Source organism: Nerophis ophidion, linkage group LG10 (genome assembly GCF_033978795.1).
Source record: "Nerophis ophidion isolate RoL-2023_Sa linkage group LG10, RoL_Noph_v1.0, whole genome shotgun sequence".
In the NCBI taxonomy this organism is placed as follows: Eukaryota; Metazoa; Chordata; class Actinopteri; order Syngnathiformes; family Syngnathidae; genus Nerophis; species Nerophis ophidion.
The window spans coordinates 21,921,416-21,941,636 of record NC_084620.1 but is presented as its reverse complement, the minus strand read 5'-3'; the positions used below and the strand labels follow the sequence as shown (position 1 = coordinate 21,941,636).

The 20,221-nt window shown below is 42.7% G+C and overlaps 1 protein-coding gene across 2 annotated transcripts in view; it reads right to left on the bottom strand.

Annotated features, from left to right (window-relative positions):
• Nucleotides 1-20,221, bottom strand: part of LOC133560381 (neuroligin-2-like) — a 384,294-nt gene that overhangs the window by 97,650 nt on the left and 266,423 nt on the right. For both annotated transcript variants that reach the window (XM_061912840.1, XM_061912841.1), the window contains one exon: nt 8,490-8,639. In XM_061912840.1, coding sequence (XP_061768824.1) covers nt 8,490-8,639 — 150 coding nt within the window. The remainder of the gene's footprint in view (nt 1-8,489; nt 8,640-20,221) is intronic.

Genomic DNA, 20,221 nt, shown 5'->3' with positions numbered 1-20,221 from the left:
CACTGATGTTGGTCGAGAAGGCCTGGCTCTCAGTCTCCGTTCTAATGCATCCCAGAGCTGGAAGCCCTCATACCGCCCCAGACCATGACACCAATATTTACAGTAGGCAAGTAGTAATTATCTTGCTGTTCACTTATGTAATAAAATACAATACAATTTGCGTGTTGTCCCAATTTCAATGCATATAAAATCCATACTGCTACACAAGCTGTACACTGATTACTCTAAAGTTGGCTTCCTTCTATTGATAATACTGTGAGGGGTGATAGTGTAAGCTTCAGAATAATGACACAAAAGAAAACCAAAAAGGATAAGCTCCATTAGCGAGCACAGCACTGCGTAGTGCGCTTGTGTGTCGCCAGTCACATCTCTCCTATTCAGCATCAATTCTTCCCGGGGTTGCCATAGCGACTGCGGGGTTGTGTAACGTGTACATGGTGGGCTTGAGCCGTTCAGCTTGTGCGTCTCCATGTCTTCTCTGGTCAGGTCAGGTTGCTCTCACACGGTGACACACAGTCCCACTAATGCATTAAGTGGTCGCTGCGGGAAGCTTTGAGCATACATTCATTCTTCATTCACTGAATTCAGGAGGTTTGCAAAACATTTGTATGTGGAGCATCAGAGGTGGACTCACGTCACGAAAAAAAATCCCATTATCATAGCAAGGACGCCATATCCAAACACACACATATCCTCATGTGTGCACACAACATGAGATGCGAGCACCGCTACACACTCTGCGGCTTTTATTTTTAGCGCGACAGGCAAATCTCACCCCCCTCCATGCTCTCTGGCCTCCCTCTCATCTCTCTCCTGCTGTCACTTCTCTCATCTCTCACCCTCCTCTTTGTGTGTGTGTGTGTGTGTGTGTGTGTGTGCTTTGATGCCCTCTGCTCTCGCTGTCATTGATCATGTGCAAATGGAGGCATCGTCTCACTTTCATCTTTACGTCCCGACGCGTGAGGATTTTTTTTTGTAATGCCGTCTGTCACCGCCACCGCCAGTGTGAGGTCAAGCGCTGGGCGGCCTGTAACGTATTAAGCGCTGCAGAATTCCCTGCACATTTCACACACACTCGATGGCGACGGCACGCCTGCTGCTCGGCCCGCCATTACGCTGCCTCTTTATTCATTCAGGAGCCCGCCCGGGTGCCGACTCTGCCATATTAGCACACGGCGTTAGTTTTAAGCGGTTAGCATTAGCATTATGGCCTTTAAATATGATCTCTACATCAGTCTGTATAATCATGTGAGCGCTGAGACCACATTTTACATCCATAGTGCTATTGTGCACAGAAAATTACTATTATCATTAAAGGGCTTCTGAAACCCACTACTACCCACCACGCAGTCTGATAGTTTATATATCAATGATGAAATATTAACATTGCAACACATCCCAATACGGCTTTTTTAGTTTACTAAATTACAATTTTTAATGTCCCGGGAGTTTTTTCTTGAAAACGTCGCGTAATGATGACGTGTATGCTTGACGTCACGGGCTGTTAGGAAAGATGAGCGCTGCGCACACACACAGCTAAAAGTCGTCTGCTTTAACCGCATAATTACAAAGTATTTTGGAGATCTGTGTTGCTGAATCTTTTGCAATTTGTTCAATTAATATTGGAGAAGTCAAAGTAGAAAAATGGGGTTGGGAAGCTTTAGCCTTTAGCCATAAAAACACACGGTGATCCTTGTTTAAAATTCACAGAGGTGAAACTTTACTATGGATCACAGCGAACATGGATCCCAACCGAATGTCAACCTGCAGGTTACAGTGAGAAAATTGTGGTAAAAAGTCGCTTCTTACCGGAGATCAGCTGAGCTTGTGCCGCCCATAAAGCTGCCGTCGACTTCCCTGAGACACTGCGCGTCAACACACCAGTGGACACACACCTCCGACTACAAGGTACTGTTAATCACTAAAACACTAGCAACACAATAGAAAGATAAGGGATTTCCCAGAATTATCCTAGTAAATGTATCTAAAAACATCTGAATCCGTCCCAATGCAATCGCGTTTTTTTTTATTTCCTAGTCCGCCGCTATCAATATCCTCAAACACGAATCTTTCATCCTTGCTCAAATTAATGGCGAAATTGTCGTTTTCTCGGTCCGAATAGCTGTTTTTGTTGGAGGCTCCCATTAAAAACAATGTGAAGATGTGAGGAGCCATCAACATGTGACGTCATCGTCTGCGACTTCCGGTAGAGGCAGGGCTTTTCTCCAGTTGTGAACTTTATCGTGGATGTTCTCTATTAAATCCTTTTAGCAAAAATATGGCAATATCGCGAAATGATCAAGTATGACACATAGAATGGACCTGCTATCCCCGTTTAAATAAGGTAATCTCCTTTCAGTAGGCCTTTAATTTTGCGGTTGTACAGTAATTGAAACCATGCCAATACAATCACCGCATCAGGCGGCATAATGTTTTGGTAATTGGGGATACTTCGTACTGTACTATATGCCTGATTTTGAGCACTTAGAGCAGGTCCATTCAACTGGTGGCCCGGTGGCCAAATCCGGCCCGGTACTGGCAACAGACCCGACCCCCGAGTTCGGACAAATATTTTTGTAACAAATTCCTAAAAACACTGGAGTGCTCTTATTTTATAGAGCAGTGTTTTTCAACCTTTTTAGAGACAAAGCACACCACCAGCAGAAATCACTAAAAAACGAAACTCAGGTGACAGTATAAAGATGTTGTCGTTGGATATGACTTCAAACCATAGCCAAGCATGCATCAATATGCTCTTGTCTCAAAGTACTGTCACCACATGTCACATCACGCCGTGACTTATTTGGAATTTTTTGCTGTTTTCTCGTGTGAAGTGTTTTAGTTCTTGTCTTGCACTCCTATTTTGGTGGCTTTTTTTTGGTATTTTCCTGTAGAAGTTCCTATTTTGAGCGATATTTCCCGCATCTACTTTGTTTTAGCAATCAAGAATATTTCAGTTGTTTTTATCCTTTTTTGTGGGGACATTGTTGATTGTCATGTCATGTTCGGATGTACATTGTGGACGCCGTCTTTGCTTCACAGTAAGTCTTTGCAGTCGTCCGGCTTTCTGTTTTTGTTTACTTCGTAGCCAGGTCAGTTTTAGTTTCGTTCTGCATAACCTTCCCTAAGCTTCAATGCCTTTTCTTAGGGACACTCACCTTATGTTTATTTTTGCTTTAAGCATTAGACAACTTTTTACCTACTAACTGCCTCCCGCTGTTTCTGACATTTACAAAGCAATTAGCTACCGACTGCCGCCTACTGATATAGAAGAGTAATACACGGTTATTCTGCCGAGCTCTAGACAGTACCGACACTCAACAACAATACATAATTTGCAAGTTTCCCAAAAATATTTTTAACCTAAATAGGTGAAAGTAGATCATCTCCCACGGCACACAAGACTGTATTTCATTGGTTCGAAAACACTGGTATAGAGGAACTTGGATCACTATAAACACATTAGCAGATCCCTTCTTTGACTATTAACCTTGATAACACACATAGAAGACTGGTGTCCAAACTTGTGATTTACATAACTGAGACGTTCCTCAAGGCACCCCCGTTAAGTACTCTCTTTTTAGGCAGTTAGACATTTTTTTCGTAACGTGATTTATGTAACTAAGGTGTTGCTGTAGCTTGTTTATTTCAGACGCAGTCGTTAGTCATTTGTTCAACTTCTAGTGGTGTTCCTCAAGGTTCCATTTTAGGTCCTCTCTTTTTCACCATTTGGGCTCTTTAACTGGTGGCCCGCGAGTTCAGTTAAAAAAAACTTGTGAAAGAGTCACATTTTTGCAGCAGATTTTTTAAAAACACTAAAGTGCCTTAATAGAAGAGATCTTTGGCTATGTTCACGCTGCAGGGTAGGATTGTCCAATTCAGATTTTTTTGTCAAATCTGATCTTTTTATGAAATCGTTTACATGACAAAAAGCAAGTGTTATGTACAGTAGGTCTCAGTCCTGGCATATTTGTGACAGTTTCAAGGATTTTGTGCAATCAAAGCCCATATTTACTGAACAGAATTATGGCACGTAGAACATTAAGAAGGAAGAGAGCGAGCAATTTGACTCTCGCAGTTTGCGGGAATATTTGCTCCGATGTTTGCTCCATCGAGTGTGTGACGAGCAGTCGGAGACAGCTGGAGGAACATTGACGCGAGTTCCTTAAAAAAGTCATATCATATTTTTTTTTCTACGCATAAAACACTTCCCTGTAGCCTACATAACATGTAATGGTTATTCTTTGGTGAAAAAATTGCATAGATTTGTTTTACACACATAATCTCAAGCCACTTTTTATGATCCTTTTTAAAACTGTGTTTTGAGAATTGTTTGATGCATATTAACCTCTCCTCACCATGCTGAGTGCGCATTTCCCCCCGCCTGGCAGAAATGTTTTGTAGTTTTTTCACTTTCTTGCTGTTATTGTGCACTACAGACATCGGTGACCGCCACCAGCTATCTGTTTTGATTGACTTGCACCAAAACATAACATCCCATAAGATAGAGCGGGATCAGCAGGCTCACCATGTTTTGTTGTCGGCACCAAGGACAGAATGCTGGCGGACGAGAGAGGTGAACGAAGCCCGCCTGACGTAAAGGTTGGAACAACCAGCTGGCTCAGGTTAAACTTCTACCGAGTCTGTAACTTTGTAATGCTGGACGCTGGGCATGTATTGACAATAGAAGGCGTTTTCTATTGTATATAATGTAAACAACTCTGCTACAAAGCTGCTTCGAGTTGTAAACAATTGACGCTCAAGGCTATAAACTAAGCTACAAGCTACGAGCGACATTGTTAACAAAATAACGGATCATATTACTTACTCGTCCATTGCCAAACATAGGCTCTCATTCAATTAAAAGTAGTTTTTAGGAAAATCCTTACATATTTTGCTGCAGGACGGTGATTCTATTGTCTTTCATTAGAGGGCTAAGCTAGCTCCACAACAACTCCAGTTAACATTGCAAACATATCATTCACACATTTCTAACATACTGTAATAACTTACCGTTTCATTGTCTCCTCCATTGCCATAAATAGTAGTCACCGAGCCTGCCAATAACTGTAGTTTATTGGAAAATGCATCCTTATACTGGCGCAGGTTTCTGAAGCGGGATTCTTTGAAGTGTTTTGCACACACGAAGAGTTGAAGGTGCATTGCCACAAATCATAAAAGTTAAAAATAAGGCACTTTCTTACTTCAGATGAAGCTGAAATTGTGTATTTTGATTTGTGCTGGTTACAACAACCAACAATAGATCATTTTCGGTCTTTGTGTCGTACCATGGGCAAATTGTGTCGCTTGGACTACACATACTCTAACATTAAATAGAATGGCGGACTCACGCAAAGACCTTTGGGTAAGCCTTCATGACGGATAAACCCGCAGACGTCACATGTCTGGAAAACGTCACAGGACCGACAAATTCCAAATGGACCATTTGGAGGAAGTAGAAAGAAAGCCAAGGTTTTTTATATTTATGTTTTATAATTATCTTTGCAATTCCTTTACGTTTTGATATTTTACATTTTCAGGACTTATGCAGATCCCAAATACACATAAGCAGGTGCCATCGGGTTGGATGTTGGTTTTACATAATAAGACCTCTTCAAACATTATTATTGCCTGTTTTCTGCTAATTTGTTAACAATTTATTTTACAAGTGTCTATTTTGGCAAAAACATTTGACGCATATCACTTTTGATGACGGTCTGGTCGGATGAATGCAGCCAGAGCGTTCAAACTGCAGTCGCTTCACATACAATCGTGGTCACACTTGTAAAGAACATAATGTCATGGCTGTCTTGAGTTTCGAAAAATTTGTACAACTTCTATTTTTTTGTGATAGAGAGATTGGAGCACATACTTGATTGTCACAAAAAACATTCATGAAGTTTGGTTCTTTTATGAATTTATTATGGGTCTACTGAAAATGTGACCAAATCTGCTGGGTCAAAAGTATATATACAGCAACATACATGATCAATTTTGGTGATGTAGAAAAGTTGCAATCAAATCAAATTAGCTTCATGGCATGGCCTCCGAACTTCATGTGAGTGATTATGATTGATGACACCTGATGACTTCTCTGAGCCCAATTAAATAGGGCTCATGTGATGCAGTCATTAGACTCTGTTATAAATGCGACGATGGGAAAGTCAAAGGAACTCAGCACAGATCTGAAAAAATGAATCATTTTCATCAATCATCATCATCACAAGTCAGGAAAGTCACTTGTAGCCATTTCAAAACAGGGAGCAACTGTGCAGCCAATTTTTCTGAATTATAAAGTGCATGGCATAGTTTTGTCACTTCCACAATCAGGAAGAAAACACAAGCTCTCCACCTGTTGCTGAGAGAAAATTCGTCAAGATGACCAAGAGTCAACCGAGAACCACCAAAAAGCAGGTCTGCAATGAAATGGAAGCTGCTGAAACACAGGTGTCAGTGTCCACAGTAAAGCATGTTTTGCATCGCCATGGACTGAAGGGTTACCCTGCAAGAAGGAAGCCCTTGCTCCAGAAGTGACACCTTAAGGCTCGTCTAAAGTTTGCTGCTGATCACATGGACAAAGATAAGACCTTTGGAAAGAAAGGAAAGTTCTGTGGTCCGATGAAACAAAAAAATAGCTGTTTGGCCACAGTTTGCAGCAATATGTTTGGAGGAGGGCAGCACGGTAGAAGAGGGGTTTGTGTGTCTGCCTCACAATACGGAGGTCTGGAGTAGTCCTGGTTTCAATCCCGGGCTCGGGATCTTTCTGCGTGGAGTTTGCATGTTCTCCCCGTGAGTGCGTGGGTTCCCTCCGGGTACTCCGGCTTCCTCCCACCTCCAAAGACATGCAGCTGGGGATAGGTTGATTGGCAACTCTAAAAAATTGGCCCTCGTGTGTGAATGTTGTCTGTCTATCTGTGTTGGCCCTGCGATGAGGAAGCGACTTGTCCAGGGTGTATCCCGACTTCCGCCCGATTGTAGCTGAGCTAGGCTCCAGCGCCCCCCGTGACCCCAAAGGGAATATGCGGTAGAAAATGGATGGATGGATGTTTGGAGGAGAAAATGTGAGGCCATTAATCCCAGGAACACTAAACCTACCGTCAAGCATGGTGGTGGTATTATTATGTTCTGGGCCTGTTTTGCTGCCAATAGAACTGATGCTTTACAGAGAGTAAATGGGACAATGAAAAAGGAGGACTACCTCCAAATTCTTCAGGACAACCTAAAGTCATCACCCCAGAGTTCGGGTCTTGGGAGCAATTGGGTGTTCCAACAGGACAATGACCCCAAACACACGTCAAAGTGGTAAAGGAATGGTTAAATCAGTCTAGGATTAAGGTTTTAGAATGGCCTTCCCAAAGTCCTGACTCAAACCCCATTAAACCACATGTGGACAATGCTGAAGAAACAAGTCCATGTCAGAAAACCAACAAATTTAGCTGAACTGCACTAATTTTGTCAAGAGGAGTCGTCAAAATTTCAACCAGAAGCTTGCCAGAAGCTTGTGGATGGCTACCCAAAGCGCCTTATTGCAGTGAAACTTGCCAAAGGACATGAAAGCACATATTTACATTGCTGTATTTATACTTTTGACCCAGAAGATTTGGTCAAATTTTCAGTAGACCCATAATAAATTCATAAAAGAAGCAACATTTTTGTGACCAACAAATATGTGCTCCAATCACGCTATCACAAAAAAAAAATAAGAGATGTAGAAAATATTGGGAACTTAAGACAGCCATGACATTATGTTCTTTACAAGTGTATGGAAACTTTTAACCACGACTGTACATATCCGATTTATAGCCACATACGAAGAAGGACTTTGAAAAATTCAGAATTGCACTGTTCACATTGACATAAAAAAAATAAGATACAGGTTGGACAAAACAAATTGGAATTGACCCCTGGTGTGAACAAGGCCTGACTTGTTTGCAGAATGTCCCTAAAAAGAGCAGAGTGCTCCTGTAACTCTGACAAAACAGACCAAAACCAAATGTCTACTGTAAAAGATGTTTCTCCGGAATATATAAAATAACAGTAAAAGTGACGGTAAAAGTCTGGTTCCCCGGTTTTCAGCTTTCTGGAAAACTTGGTTCCCTAAACAATAATTTTGTTGAACAACTCTGACAAGTTAAATTAAAAATATACACACATTTTTTGCATTTTCTTTTTAAAGTCATTATTGTTATCATTACATGATTTTTATTGCATAAAGTGGTAATAGTTGAAGAGTTAGCAAAAAAAAGGTGCCTTGCCAAGCATCAGGTAATGGAATGCAGATGAGAGTCAGTGTTCCAAAACAGCAATTAAAAAGACCTTCCAGCTGCTATTATTAAAAAACTATGCCTACAGTACTTTATATATATTACAAACTATAACCATAAGATCAGACTTCATAAAAAAAGATCTCATTAATTTATTCAAAAGTGACTTTTTTTCTTCCCGCACGTACAGATTTCAACAGAGAAAAAAACCTGCGCTCCACTTACCCAGCACGCCAAGACGATAGTTAATGGTCACCACGATGACGTTGCCGTAGGCGGCGAGCACGCTGGCGTCAAACATGTTTCCGGTGCCTTCCATGTAGGAGCCTCCGTGAATGAACATCATCACAGGCTTTTTCCTGCGGTCGCGAATGTCTGCGGAAAAAAAAGGAGCAAACAAAAATGAGATTTCATTATATTGTTTTTGATGACCCGCTGTGCTGCAGAAACAAATAGCAAGGCAGATTGCAAGGCCAGATGAAAAACAACTCTTGAGCGAGGATAAAATTAGAGTACCTAGCGGCGAATGACCACTTTTAAAGCAATGAGACAAAGTTAAAATAACATAGTCGAAGTGCTGTGCTCCGTCACTGCTACCCAGAGATGCTGAAAAAACAACTTTTTTCCTATCAAGTGTTATGTTTATTGCATTTTAAAGCAACGTTGTGTTTAAACATGTAGCCTTAAGTTAAAGCCATCTTAGTGGGTCTAAGGGAAATCCTCAATCTTTTTTGGAAACGTTAAATATGGTGTCAAATTATACTGATGCCACACTGAAATACTACATGTCATTTTAAAAAAAAATCTGCTCCCATTGTTTTACTAGTTAAAATGCAATAAACATTTAAAACAATCTGGTTGTCTTAAACAAGGATTGCGAATGATGGACAAAATTCCAAGAAAAAGTGGACACCCCCTTTAACCTGATCACTGACAGTACAACAACCCACGCCACCTTTCACGTAACCATCCGCTCAAGTAAAAGAGCATGTGAGGTCAAAATAAATTGGGTGATAAATTTGCGTTGATACAGTGGGGCAAAAAAGTATTTAGTCAGCCACCGGTTGTGCAAGTTCTCCCACTTAAAATGATAACAGAGGTCTGTAATTTTCATCATAGGTACACTTCAACTGTGAGAGACGGAATGTGAAAAAAAATATCCAGGAACTCACATTGGAAGAATTTTAAAGAATTTACTTGTAAATGATGGTGGAAAATAAGTATTTGGGCAACCATTCAAAGCTCTCACTGATGGAAGGAGGTTTTGGCTCAAAATCTCACGATACATGGCCCCATTCCTTCGTTCCTTAACACGGATCAATCGTCCTGTCCCTTTAGCAGAAAAACAGCACCAAAGCATGATGTTTCCATCCCCATGCTTCACGGTAGGTATGGTGTTCTTGGGATGCAACTCAGTATTATTCTTCCTCCAAACACGACGAGTTGAGTTTATACCAAAATGGATACATGGGTGCTACAGCAGAGGATTGGGAGAATGTCATGTGGTCAGATGAAACCAAAATAGAACTTTTTGGTATGAACTCAACTTGTCGTGTTTGGAGGAAGAAGAATACTGAGTTGCATCCCAAGAACACCACACCTACTGTGAGGCATGGGGGTGGAAACATTTTGCTTTGGGGCTGTTTTTCTGCTAAGGGGACAGGAGGATTGATCCGTGTTAAGGAAAGAATGAATGGGGTCATGTATCGAGAGATTTTGAGCCAAAACCTCCTTCCATCAGTGAAAGCTTTGGAGGTTGACCAAATACTTATTTTCCACCATAATTTACAAATACATTCTTTAAAATTCTTACGATGTGAATTCCTGGATTTATTTTCACATTCTGTCTCTCACAGTTGAAGTGTACCTATGATGAAAATTACAGACCTCTGTCATCATTTTAAGTGGGAGAACTTGCACAATCGGTGGCACACTAAACACTTTTTTGCCCCACTGTACATGATGAACGCAATATTTTTAATTAATCACATGAGTTCACTTGTTATTTTTGACAGCTCTGTAAAATATATGCTGTAATAAAACAGCGTTCACCACGATAGTACATATCAAGTCTGCAGTGTCACTTCTGAGTCAAAAACACACAATTATGCTTTAACTTCCTTCTATTATATTCGCTCTTGACTGCAAAAGGGAATGTGTATAAAAAGCAATTACAATTTTTTGTAGACGTCTGCTTCAAAGAAAGCCCAAAAATTCAATAGTACAAATACGTCTCATGTGTCGAAGTCAGAGCTCAGTCGCAAGAGCTCTTTGGCATTTTAACACAGCAAAAGGAGCACCACTTTTAGCACAGTAATGCCTCTCGGCCGTAGAAAGCAGCATTTAACTTGAACAAAAGCAACTGCACGGCTGAAGAAAGCAGCAAGATCCCTAATGTCTGCCTACTTTGTGCCGTCTGCCCTTTGCTGCTCCCACTTGAGTCGCCACCAAATGGAAGTCACCTGAGAAGGTTTAAAAAAACTGCAATAATTTTTTTAAATTATTTGTATTTCTTGAGCTGCTATTTGATTGGTTTGGCAGCTTATCTGCAGTTAAAGAAACAACAGGGTCAAATAACACAATCCCCACCGAGGACCAACCTCGTCACGTCCGTTGTGTCCTGAGCAAGACACTTCACCCTTGCTCCTGATGGGTGCTGTTTAGCGCCTTGCATGGCAGCTCCCTCCATCGGTGTGTGAATGTGTGTGTGAGCTGGTAAATGTGGAAGTAGTGTCAAAGCGCTTTGAGTACCTTGAAGGTAGAAAAGCGCTATACAAGTACAACCCATTTATAATGTTGCATGTCAATCAATCTATCAATCAATCAATCACTGTTTATTTATATAGCCCTAAATCACAAGTGTCTCAGAGGGCTGCACAAGCCACAACGACATCCTCGGTTCAGATCCCACATCAGGGCAAGGAAAAACTCAAGCCAGTGGGATGACAATGAGAAACCTTGGAGAGGACCTTGGTGATCCCCTCTAGCGGGAGACCAGGGCAATGGACGTAGAGTGGATCTAGCATATCGTGAAAGTCGAGTCAATGGTGGATCTAACATAAAAGTTGTGCAGCTATCTTTGTCCAACACGTAATTGCCCTAGCTCTGTGCTTACACCTTGGATCCCCCAACAAATGCAAATGGTCGTAGGGGCTGGCACTGGGTTGCATCAACGTCTTTCTGAGTCACGTCCTATTTTTAGGAAACAACATTTTTCTTGGATGCTATTGTTTTACACTGGTGGGGCTACAAAAAAGGGACGACACAATAAGCAGATTACATGAACAAAACATCACTGCTGCATTGTCATTGACGTACTGGCTTGTCAGTAGCATCTTCGTAGTTGCCATGGCGACCCTGCACTGCCTACCTTTGCCCTCTATGGCCCTGATCTGTTCAGATCCAACGCACTAAACAGGGTGTGCAAACTATAAAATTGCGCGTACTATTAGTTGGCACGTTGCGTGTGATCTACTAAGACTGTATGTGCGGTAGATAACTGCTGCAAACCCCTCTATTAAGGGTATTGCGTGTGCTATGCGGCTTTCCCCATGGAGCCGCTCATTTACTGCACATTCATGTTATCATGCTCCTACTTTTTGAAACAAGCAGCAGCCATCTACCACATTTTTCTAGACACTTCAGAAGCATCTACAATAACACCCACTTTTTTTGCGCGCTGAAGTCATGCTCACAGGACACGCTGGCCCTAACTGCAAGAAAAAATGCATATTGCAAAAAGTTTTTTTTATATATAGGAGGAAACGAATGTCATTAAAAAAACGGCAGGTGACACCAAAATGCATCAATTGAATTTCTTATTCAACTCCTAAACAGGCTGTTTGCAACATTAGCAAAGATGCATAGAGGGCGATAACTTTCCAATGTTTTTTTAATATTTTATCCTGCCTTCATACCGCTTCTAGAACGTAAAACATATCAATCCACATACAAGTATACTGACATTAGCTTAAAGTGTTAGCTAATGATGGCAAATTGGATGGTTAGCTGTCATTAAATGTTCTATCAACGAAGAACAATTATGATAAATGTCTTAAACTTATTGAGAATTATATAACTTTCATTTCACTTCATTGGGTGAATCATAATTGAGTTAGCTATTTATGAAGAGAACTGCTATGTTTAGAATTAATTGATGTAAATTGTGTACAAATTGAGGACAGGAAGCGAATATACTGTATTTGTTACTAAATACTGTGAAGTAGAAAGGGGGTAGGATTTAAAAAGCTTTCTTTCTTCCTACTCTTTTTCGGACATGTTGTAAGGAAAATAAAATAAAAGGTGTATAATATGTGATGTATCACATTGAAACTTTATACATGTTCGAAATAAACTTATTACTGCAAATTGTTTGTTGTTCTCTTGGACTGCTTTTGTATGTATGCACGTGCTCTCTGCGTGTGGTGTTGACCAGACAGGGTGAGTGAGCACCAATTATTTTTGTGGACCGGAATATTTTTTTATTTCATAAATTTAGCAATTTAGTTTATCAAGTGAAAAATATAGAGTGTTTTAAAACAAACCCATTCATCCATCCATCCATTTTCTACCGCTTGTCCCGTTCGGGGTCGCGGGAGCCTATCTCAGCTGCATTCGGGCCGAAGGCGGGGTACACCCTGGACAAGTCACCAGGGCCAACACAGATAGACAGACAACATTCATACTCACATTCACACACTAAGGCCAATTTAGTGATGTCAATCAACCTATACCCAGGTGTATGTTTATGGAGGTGGGAGGAAGCCGGAGTACCCGGAGGGAACCCACGCAGTCACGGGGAAGACATGCAAACTCCACACAGAAACAAACCGCTAATGTAAATAAGATAGCCAATGGTGTTATTGTTATATTTTTTGGTTTGAAACATGTAACTGTCAGCAAGTTGCAAACAGCCCTTTTAAGTCATCCAGCAGATGTACAATTGCAGTGTAATATTGCTATATAGACTATCTCGAATATTTTTTATTTTTGACAGTGCATATTAATGTCAGGCATATGTAGAACGGAGTTGCAGCGGGATCACTTCCTTTCTCACAAACACTTCTGCGCAACTGCCAGTCTGCACGTTAGAGATGCGGATGAACCGCGGGTCGGGCGGGTGACATGTCGAAAAATTTGATTTTAAATAGATTGGGGCGGGTGGCGGTTGAACCAATTCGGAAATATATATTGTAATAATCCCAGGAATGTAGGCTCATAAAACTTCTTCGTTTGTCTTGTCTTTATTGCACAATATGTAATACAACCACACAACAGCTCTCATGTCTCTAACGCTTTTCCCGGGACAACTCGAACTCTCACTTCCTGTAGTCAACGTCACTTCCCTATCTCTCCCGGAAGTCCCGTCCCCCAGCCAAAGTCATTGGCTAACACCCCGTAGCCAGCCGCTACATTATACATAATTAAATGTTATGTTGAAGATGTTCATTTAGCCTACTGATGTTTATTTATAAATGGTTGATTTATATAGGCTAGTAGGTAAAGTGTTCTACCTGACAACACTCGATGGTACAATCCATATAACAAGTCACAGACGACGTCACGTTAACATCACGCTAACATCACGTGACACCTCTGATGAAGGCTGCAGAAGCAAGGTAGCCCAAACTTGTCAGGTACAACACTTTACCTTACTAGCCTATAGAAATCAACCATTTATAAATAGTTAAATGTTGTTACCCACATACGAAAAATGAGCAGCATTCTTTGAAACAGTATGTGGGCATACTTTTATTTTGAAGTGTCTCGTTTGGTCTGTCGACGGATGTAAGGAAGCTACTTCCAGGTATGAGTACACATTTTTTTGATGCATGAGAAGGGAGAAAGAGAATGACTGATCGTAACAAAGACCAAAAAGTTTCACAAGGACTTTAAGCGTTTGGGCTATAAAAGCCAGAAGATCACAATTTCCTCCTAAAATAAACATGCAGGCCAACAAGGTATTTGTTTGTCATTTGTTGGTGTTTTACTTGGTAAAATGTTTGATCCACATGCTGTGCATGTTATTATTTTTACGTTTGTAACGTACTGTATTGGGCTTCACGGTGGCAGAGGGGTTAGTGCGTCCGCCTCACAATACGAAGGTCCTGCAGTCCTGGGTTCAAATCCAGGCTCGGGATCTTTCTGTGTGGAGTTTGCATGTTCTCCCCGTGAATGCGTGGGTTCCCTCCGGGTACTCCAGCTTCCTCCCACTTCCAAAGACATGCAACTGGGGATAGGTTGATTGGCAACACTAAATTGGCCCTAGTGTGTGAATGTGAGTGTGAATGTTGTCTGTCTATCTGTGTTGGCCTTGCAATGAGGTGGCGACTTGTCCAGGGTGTACCCCGCCTTCCGCCCGATTGTAGCTGAGATAGGCGCCAGCGCCCCCCGCGACCCCGAAAGGGAATAAGCGGTAGAAATGGATGGATGGATGGACGTGCTGTATTTATTACAGTTTTCACTGTGAATTTGAAGGGAAAGGAAACCTTCAAATAAATCAGTTCAAGAAAGCCATTGTGTCTGTGCTATTTGGAGGGAGTTACACTTTCTAACCTCATTAATGCCTTGCATCATCTATATTAGATATATAACAACGGGTGGGTGGCGGGCGGTTGTGGCTTTGATAAAACGTTGGTTCGGGTGGATGGCGGGTGGATGACCACTTTAGTGATGCGGTTGCGGATGATATAATTGCCCATCCGCGCATTTCTACTGCACGTACATTTCAAACATGCTAAAAAGCCTGTTTATTCACTTTGTCGCGGCATCGAACAGATCAGTGTGTGGATGCAAAACAACGTTCTTCAGTTAAACTCAGACAAAACTGAAATCATTGTCTTTGGTCCGCAAAAGCAAAGATATACTATTATTAGTCACCTTGAGACCCTCTCCCTGACACCTAATGATTAGGTTGTAAATTCAGGGGGAATAATGGAATCAGACTTGAACTTTAAGTGCCACATTAGGTCAATAACATCAGCAGCTTTCTACTACCTGAAAAACATTGACGAAAAGGAGAGGAACAATGTCAAATCAGACTTAAAAAGAATAATCCATGTCTTTGTCTCCAGCAGGTTGGACTGCTTAATGGCCTTCTCATGGGGCTCTCTAAACAAGCTGTAAAGTAACTGCAGTACATCCAGTATGCTGCTGCTCGAGTCCTGACTAGAACCAGGGACATATGACCATAGTACAGTTCTTAGGTCATTGCACTGGCTTCCTGTTGCTCAGAGAATGGACTTTAAAACAGCTCTCCCTGTGTACAAGTCTTGTTATGGTCTTGTGCCAAAGTACATCTCTGACATGGTAGAGCCATATGAATCTCAAGCTCTGAGAACCTAAGGTAGTGGTCTCCTGCTGGTGCCTAGAGTCAGGACCAAACATGGTGACACTGCATTTCAGTTTTATGCTCCTAAAATCTGGAATAGTCTTCCTGAAGATGTGAGACAGGCCTCAACGTTGGCAATGTTTAAATCTAGCCTAAAAAGACTTGTATTTAATTGTGCATATGACAACTGAAATTATTTTATCCACACTATTCTATTTATTTTAATTTGGATTAATTATGATTGTATTTTCTGATTTTAATTTGAAATATGATTTTATATTTCTATTTTTGCCTTCTTTTAATTTTCCCTCAAGCACTTTGAATTCCCCTGTGTACAAATAGTGTTCTATGAATAACCTTGTCTTGCCTTAATAAACCTACTTTGCATGCTCTATCAAGTTTGCATGTGATTTAATACACACAAACCTTTTAGTAGATCAGGCGCTATGTTGCTCTTTGACGGAATAAAGCTGGAAAACACCAAGGGATTGTTTGTGTGAATTGACTCTTGTGCAAGATGAGAAAAAAGTCGCACATAGCAAACATCCCAGACAACAAGAATTGTCCCCAATGATAAACAGAAACGTCGAACATTCATAAATCCAAATGCCAGTGATGCACAGATCCTTGATTAAAAACAAAAAAAACTAAACATAACAAATGTCTTTACAGAACAGATGGTTCCCCCATGCTGGCAAATGTAAACATTTGCTTTTTGAGTGATTGTTTAGCTTATTGAGTGATAGTTTAGATACTGAGGAATGGCCATTCACTATTGGCCATCAATATGATCCACGCTGGTGTGGATTATGTCAAATGGCTTGTTGCCGTGACAACCAATCTAGCACCAACTACCTCCGTGAGAACCTTGGCCGCCAACTCCGACAACAACTCCAGACAAAACCCAACAAATATATCACGGCATCATACCCAGCATCCTCTGTGCGACCGTTCTTCCGGCAGAGGCTCGACAAATCCCAAACAAACTTGCCAAGCTTTCCGGCAGATGGTCACCCCTTCCAGAAAGAGAGGAGCAAATATCCCGGAAAGGCCTTCTCTTTGCATTTAGACTCCACAGCCGGGCCCCTTTGACTTTCAGTACATGCTGACATATTGTTCTCTGGAAGCGATGCATCCCAGCTACCGGTTTGCTAATCAATGGCATTGATCAGGTCTCTGTTGACTGATGGTTCCCCTGCAGCTGCAGCAGGCCAAGAAGCACTTTGGAATGCAACGCACCAAAAGGTCTGCATTCGACTTCTGTGGAGTCGCACACTGGAATTTCTCAACATGGCGCAATGAGGCTGAACTCATCGACGCTGCGAAGCAAACGTGAACAAGCACAAACAAAGACGGAGCAAGATAGCAGCGGCAGCAGGCTGGTATCCCGAGGTGCTCTGGCTTGGCGGCTGCGTATGCTCTCAAGCAGAACGTAGACAACGGCGCGATTAGGCCTACGCTCGTGTTGAGCACACCCGCCGATTCCCCCCCCCAGGAATGGCCCCTTCTGCTGCTCCCCTCGCCAATCCTGCAGCTTTACTGATGAGTCTGGAATGTTTGCGGGGGGTTGTTTAATGTAATGTAAATTATTTCCCGACCAGTCACTCACTGGTAGTTAAACTGTAATTGTGTTGGCTTAGAATATGAGGAATAGCATCTTTACTGTTGCCATGGTGACCACCTGCAGTGTTCGAGTTATGTTGGGCTTGTGGTAACCCTAATCATTTTCAGGCAAAGTTTAAAACGTCGACAGTGTCATATTCTTCATTTTCCATATCAACAAACAACTACAGCAAATGAATAACAATTATCCCATACTGTTGTTTTAAAAATGATTGACCTCCAGACGGGTCGGTGTGGCTGTGTTATCAAAACTTGCAAATGTGTCTGTGTATTTCTACCCTTCTTGAGACAACAACAAGGAAAAGTACCTCCCATCTTCCAACGGTTAACAAGTTAGGACCGAAATCATGGTCCCAATACGGAAAAACCATTGCATCTAGTAGAGAATGTCTCATTTGCACCACGGGTGGTGAAATCTATCAAAATTACGGAGGGATTTTTCAAATTGACGGTGTGTCGGTTTTAAAAGTGCTCCCGCTCTAGTCAACATATGAAATAACAGGTGTGTGTAAAAATTTGAAGTGCTCCCCCTCTGGTCAATATATATAATAACAAGTGTGTGTAACAAATTGAAATGTGCCTCTTTCTCACTGGCAATCATCGAGGGTGGACGCTCCCCTTTCCTCTCTGTTATCTCTCCTTCTTGCTTCTTTGTCTTGTTTTAACTTTATTGTCGCCTCTTTTTGCACTGCTATTTAAATCTAAACATTGGAACTATTTAACTTGCCTCAACGAAATTGACAAGATCTTGGGGTTTGGGGGAACCTGCTTGTCGTGACGGAGCGGTTGTTGCTGGACACACGACGGACTCTTGGGAGAAGAAGGAGCGCCGCGTGGCTGGCGATACTTTCAGTCGAGGATGTGAAGATATCCACCTATTCGGAATTATGACACAAGGACATCTGATGATTGGAGTAAGCATTTGCTCTGGTTTGTCGACAAATTGGAAGTTGATGGCAGTCTTCAAAGTACCCCAAAGCTGCCCGACATGTTTGGAGGATGCGGGAAGAACTGTGGACACTCTTGTGATTTGAAACACATTGGACTGTCTGCCCCGCAGGACGAATTTTGAGGATCAGTCATAGACAATTTAGAGTGAAAAGCACATTTTATTTTCACTCGCATACAAAACATTCTAACTTGGATTGTTTCCCTGGCTTCGAGACTCTCCCGAAGGACAGTGAGGCGAAGACAAAACAAACTCCCTTCTTGTCTCTTATGGACAAACACCTGTTGTTGTTCACTTTGGACTGACTATCGGCTGCACAACATCAAGGCCGCGGAACAGAGACACACTGCAGGCTTACACACACACATGCATACGCAAAAATATACGCCACACACACTTATCCCCACCCCCAATCCAACGCCCTTGGCGCAAATCCCATAGGGGTGATGGACAGATGGGCAGCACCTGAAAAGCTGCAGCCTTCCACCATGGCCCCCCACTCCCTCCCCTCTGTTGCAAGTCTTGAGATGAATGTTGTAAAATGTATATGTGCTTTGCTATGGAGGTTTTTTTCCCACTCCAGACTGGGCCCCTTTAGGATCCCAGTCTAGATTGTATTTTTTTTACTCATCCTTCCCCGCCGTTGACCTTTTTCCCATCTTTTACAGGGCGCCATGTGGCAACCCATCAGCGTTCCTTCTGTAACCCTGTACACTGTTTGTCCAATCTTGAATGGGTTTGAGCTGAAAACAAAGTTCTGTTATACTTGTGCAATGACAATAAAGACCTACCTACCTACCTACCTTTTGCCAAAATTAATAAAATAAATAAATAGATGTACACAGAGACATACTGTAATGACTTGAAGTGAATAATGATGATTAAAAACTGAGCTGCCACCTTATCGTGGTAGAGGAGTTTGCGTGTCCCAATGATCCTAGGAGCTATTTTGTCCGGGGGCTTTATGCCCTCTGGTAGGGTCTCCCAAGGCAAAAAGGTTCTAGGTGAGGGATCAGACAAAGAGCAGTTCGAAGACCTTTATGAAGAAGAAAAAACAGAGACCCAGATTTCCCTCGCCCGGACGCGGGTCACCGGGGCCTCCCTCTGGAGCCAGGCCCAGAGGTGGGGCACGATGGCGAGCGCCTGGTGGCCGGGCCTGTTCCCATGGGGCCCGGCCGGGCACAGTCCGAAGAGGCAACGTGGGTCACCCCTCCAATGGGCTCACCACCCATAGCAGGGGCCATAGAGGTCGGGTGCAATGCGAGCTGGGCGGCAGCCGAAGGCAGGGCACTTGGCGGTCCGATCCTCGGCTACAGAAACTAGCTCTTGGGATGTGGAACGTCACCTCACTGGGGGGGCAAGAGCCTGAGCTAGTGCGCGAAGTTGAGAAGTTCCGGCTGGATATAGTCAGACTCACTTCGACGCACAGCAAGGGCTCTGGAACCACTTCTCTCGAGAGGGACTGGACCCTCTTCCACTCTGGCGTTGCCGGCAGTGAGAGGCGACGGGCTGGGGTGGCAATTCTTGTTACCCCCTGGCTCAAAGCCTGCACGCTTATGCACCAAACAGCAGTTCAGAGTACCCACCCTTTTTGGGAGCACTCGAGGGAGTAATGGAAAGTGCCCCCCCGGGTGATTCCCTTGTCCTACTGGGGGACTTCAACGCTCACGTTGGCAACGACAGTGAAACCTGGAGAGGCGTGATTGGGAAGAATGGCCGCCCGGATCTGAACCCGAGTGGTGTTTTTTATTGGACTTTTGTGCTCGTCACAGTTTGTCAATAACAAACACCATGTTCAAACATAAGGGTGTCCATATGTGCACTTGGCCCCAGGACACCCTAGGCCGCAGTTCCATGATCGACTTTGTAGTTGTGTCATTGGATTTGCGGCCTTATGTTTTGGACACTCGGGTGAAGAGAGGGGCGGAGCTTTCTACCGATCACCACCTGGTGGTGAGTTGGCTGCGATGGTGGGGGAGGATGCCGGAGACCTGGGAGGCCCAAACGCATTGTGAGGGTCTGCTGGGAACGTCTGGCAGAGTCTCCTGTCAGAGA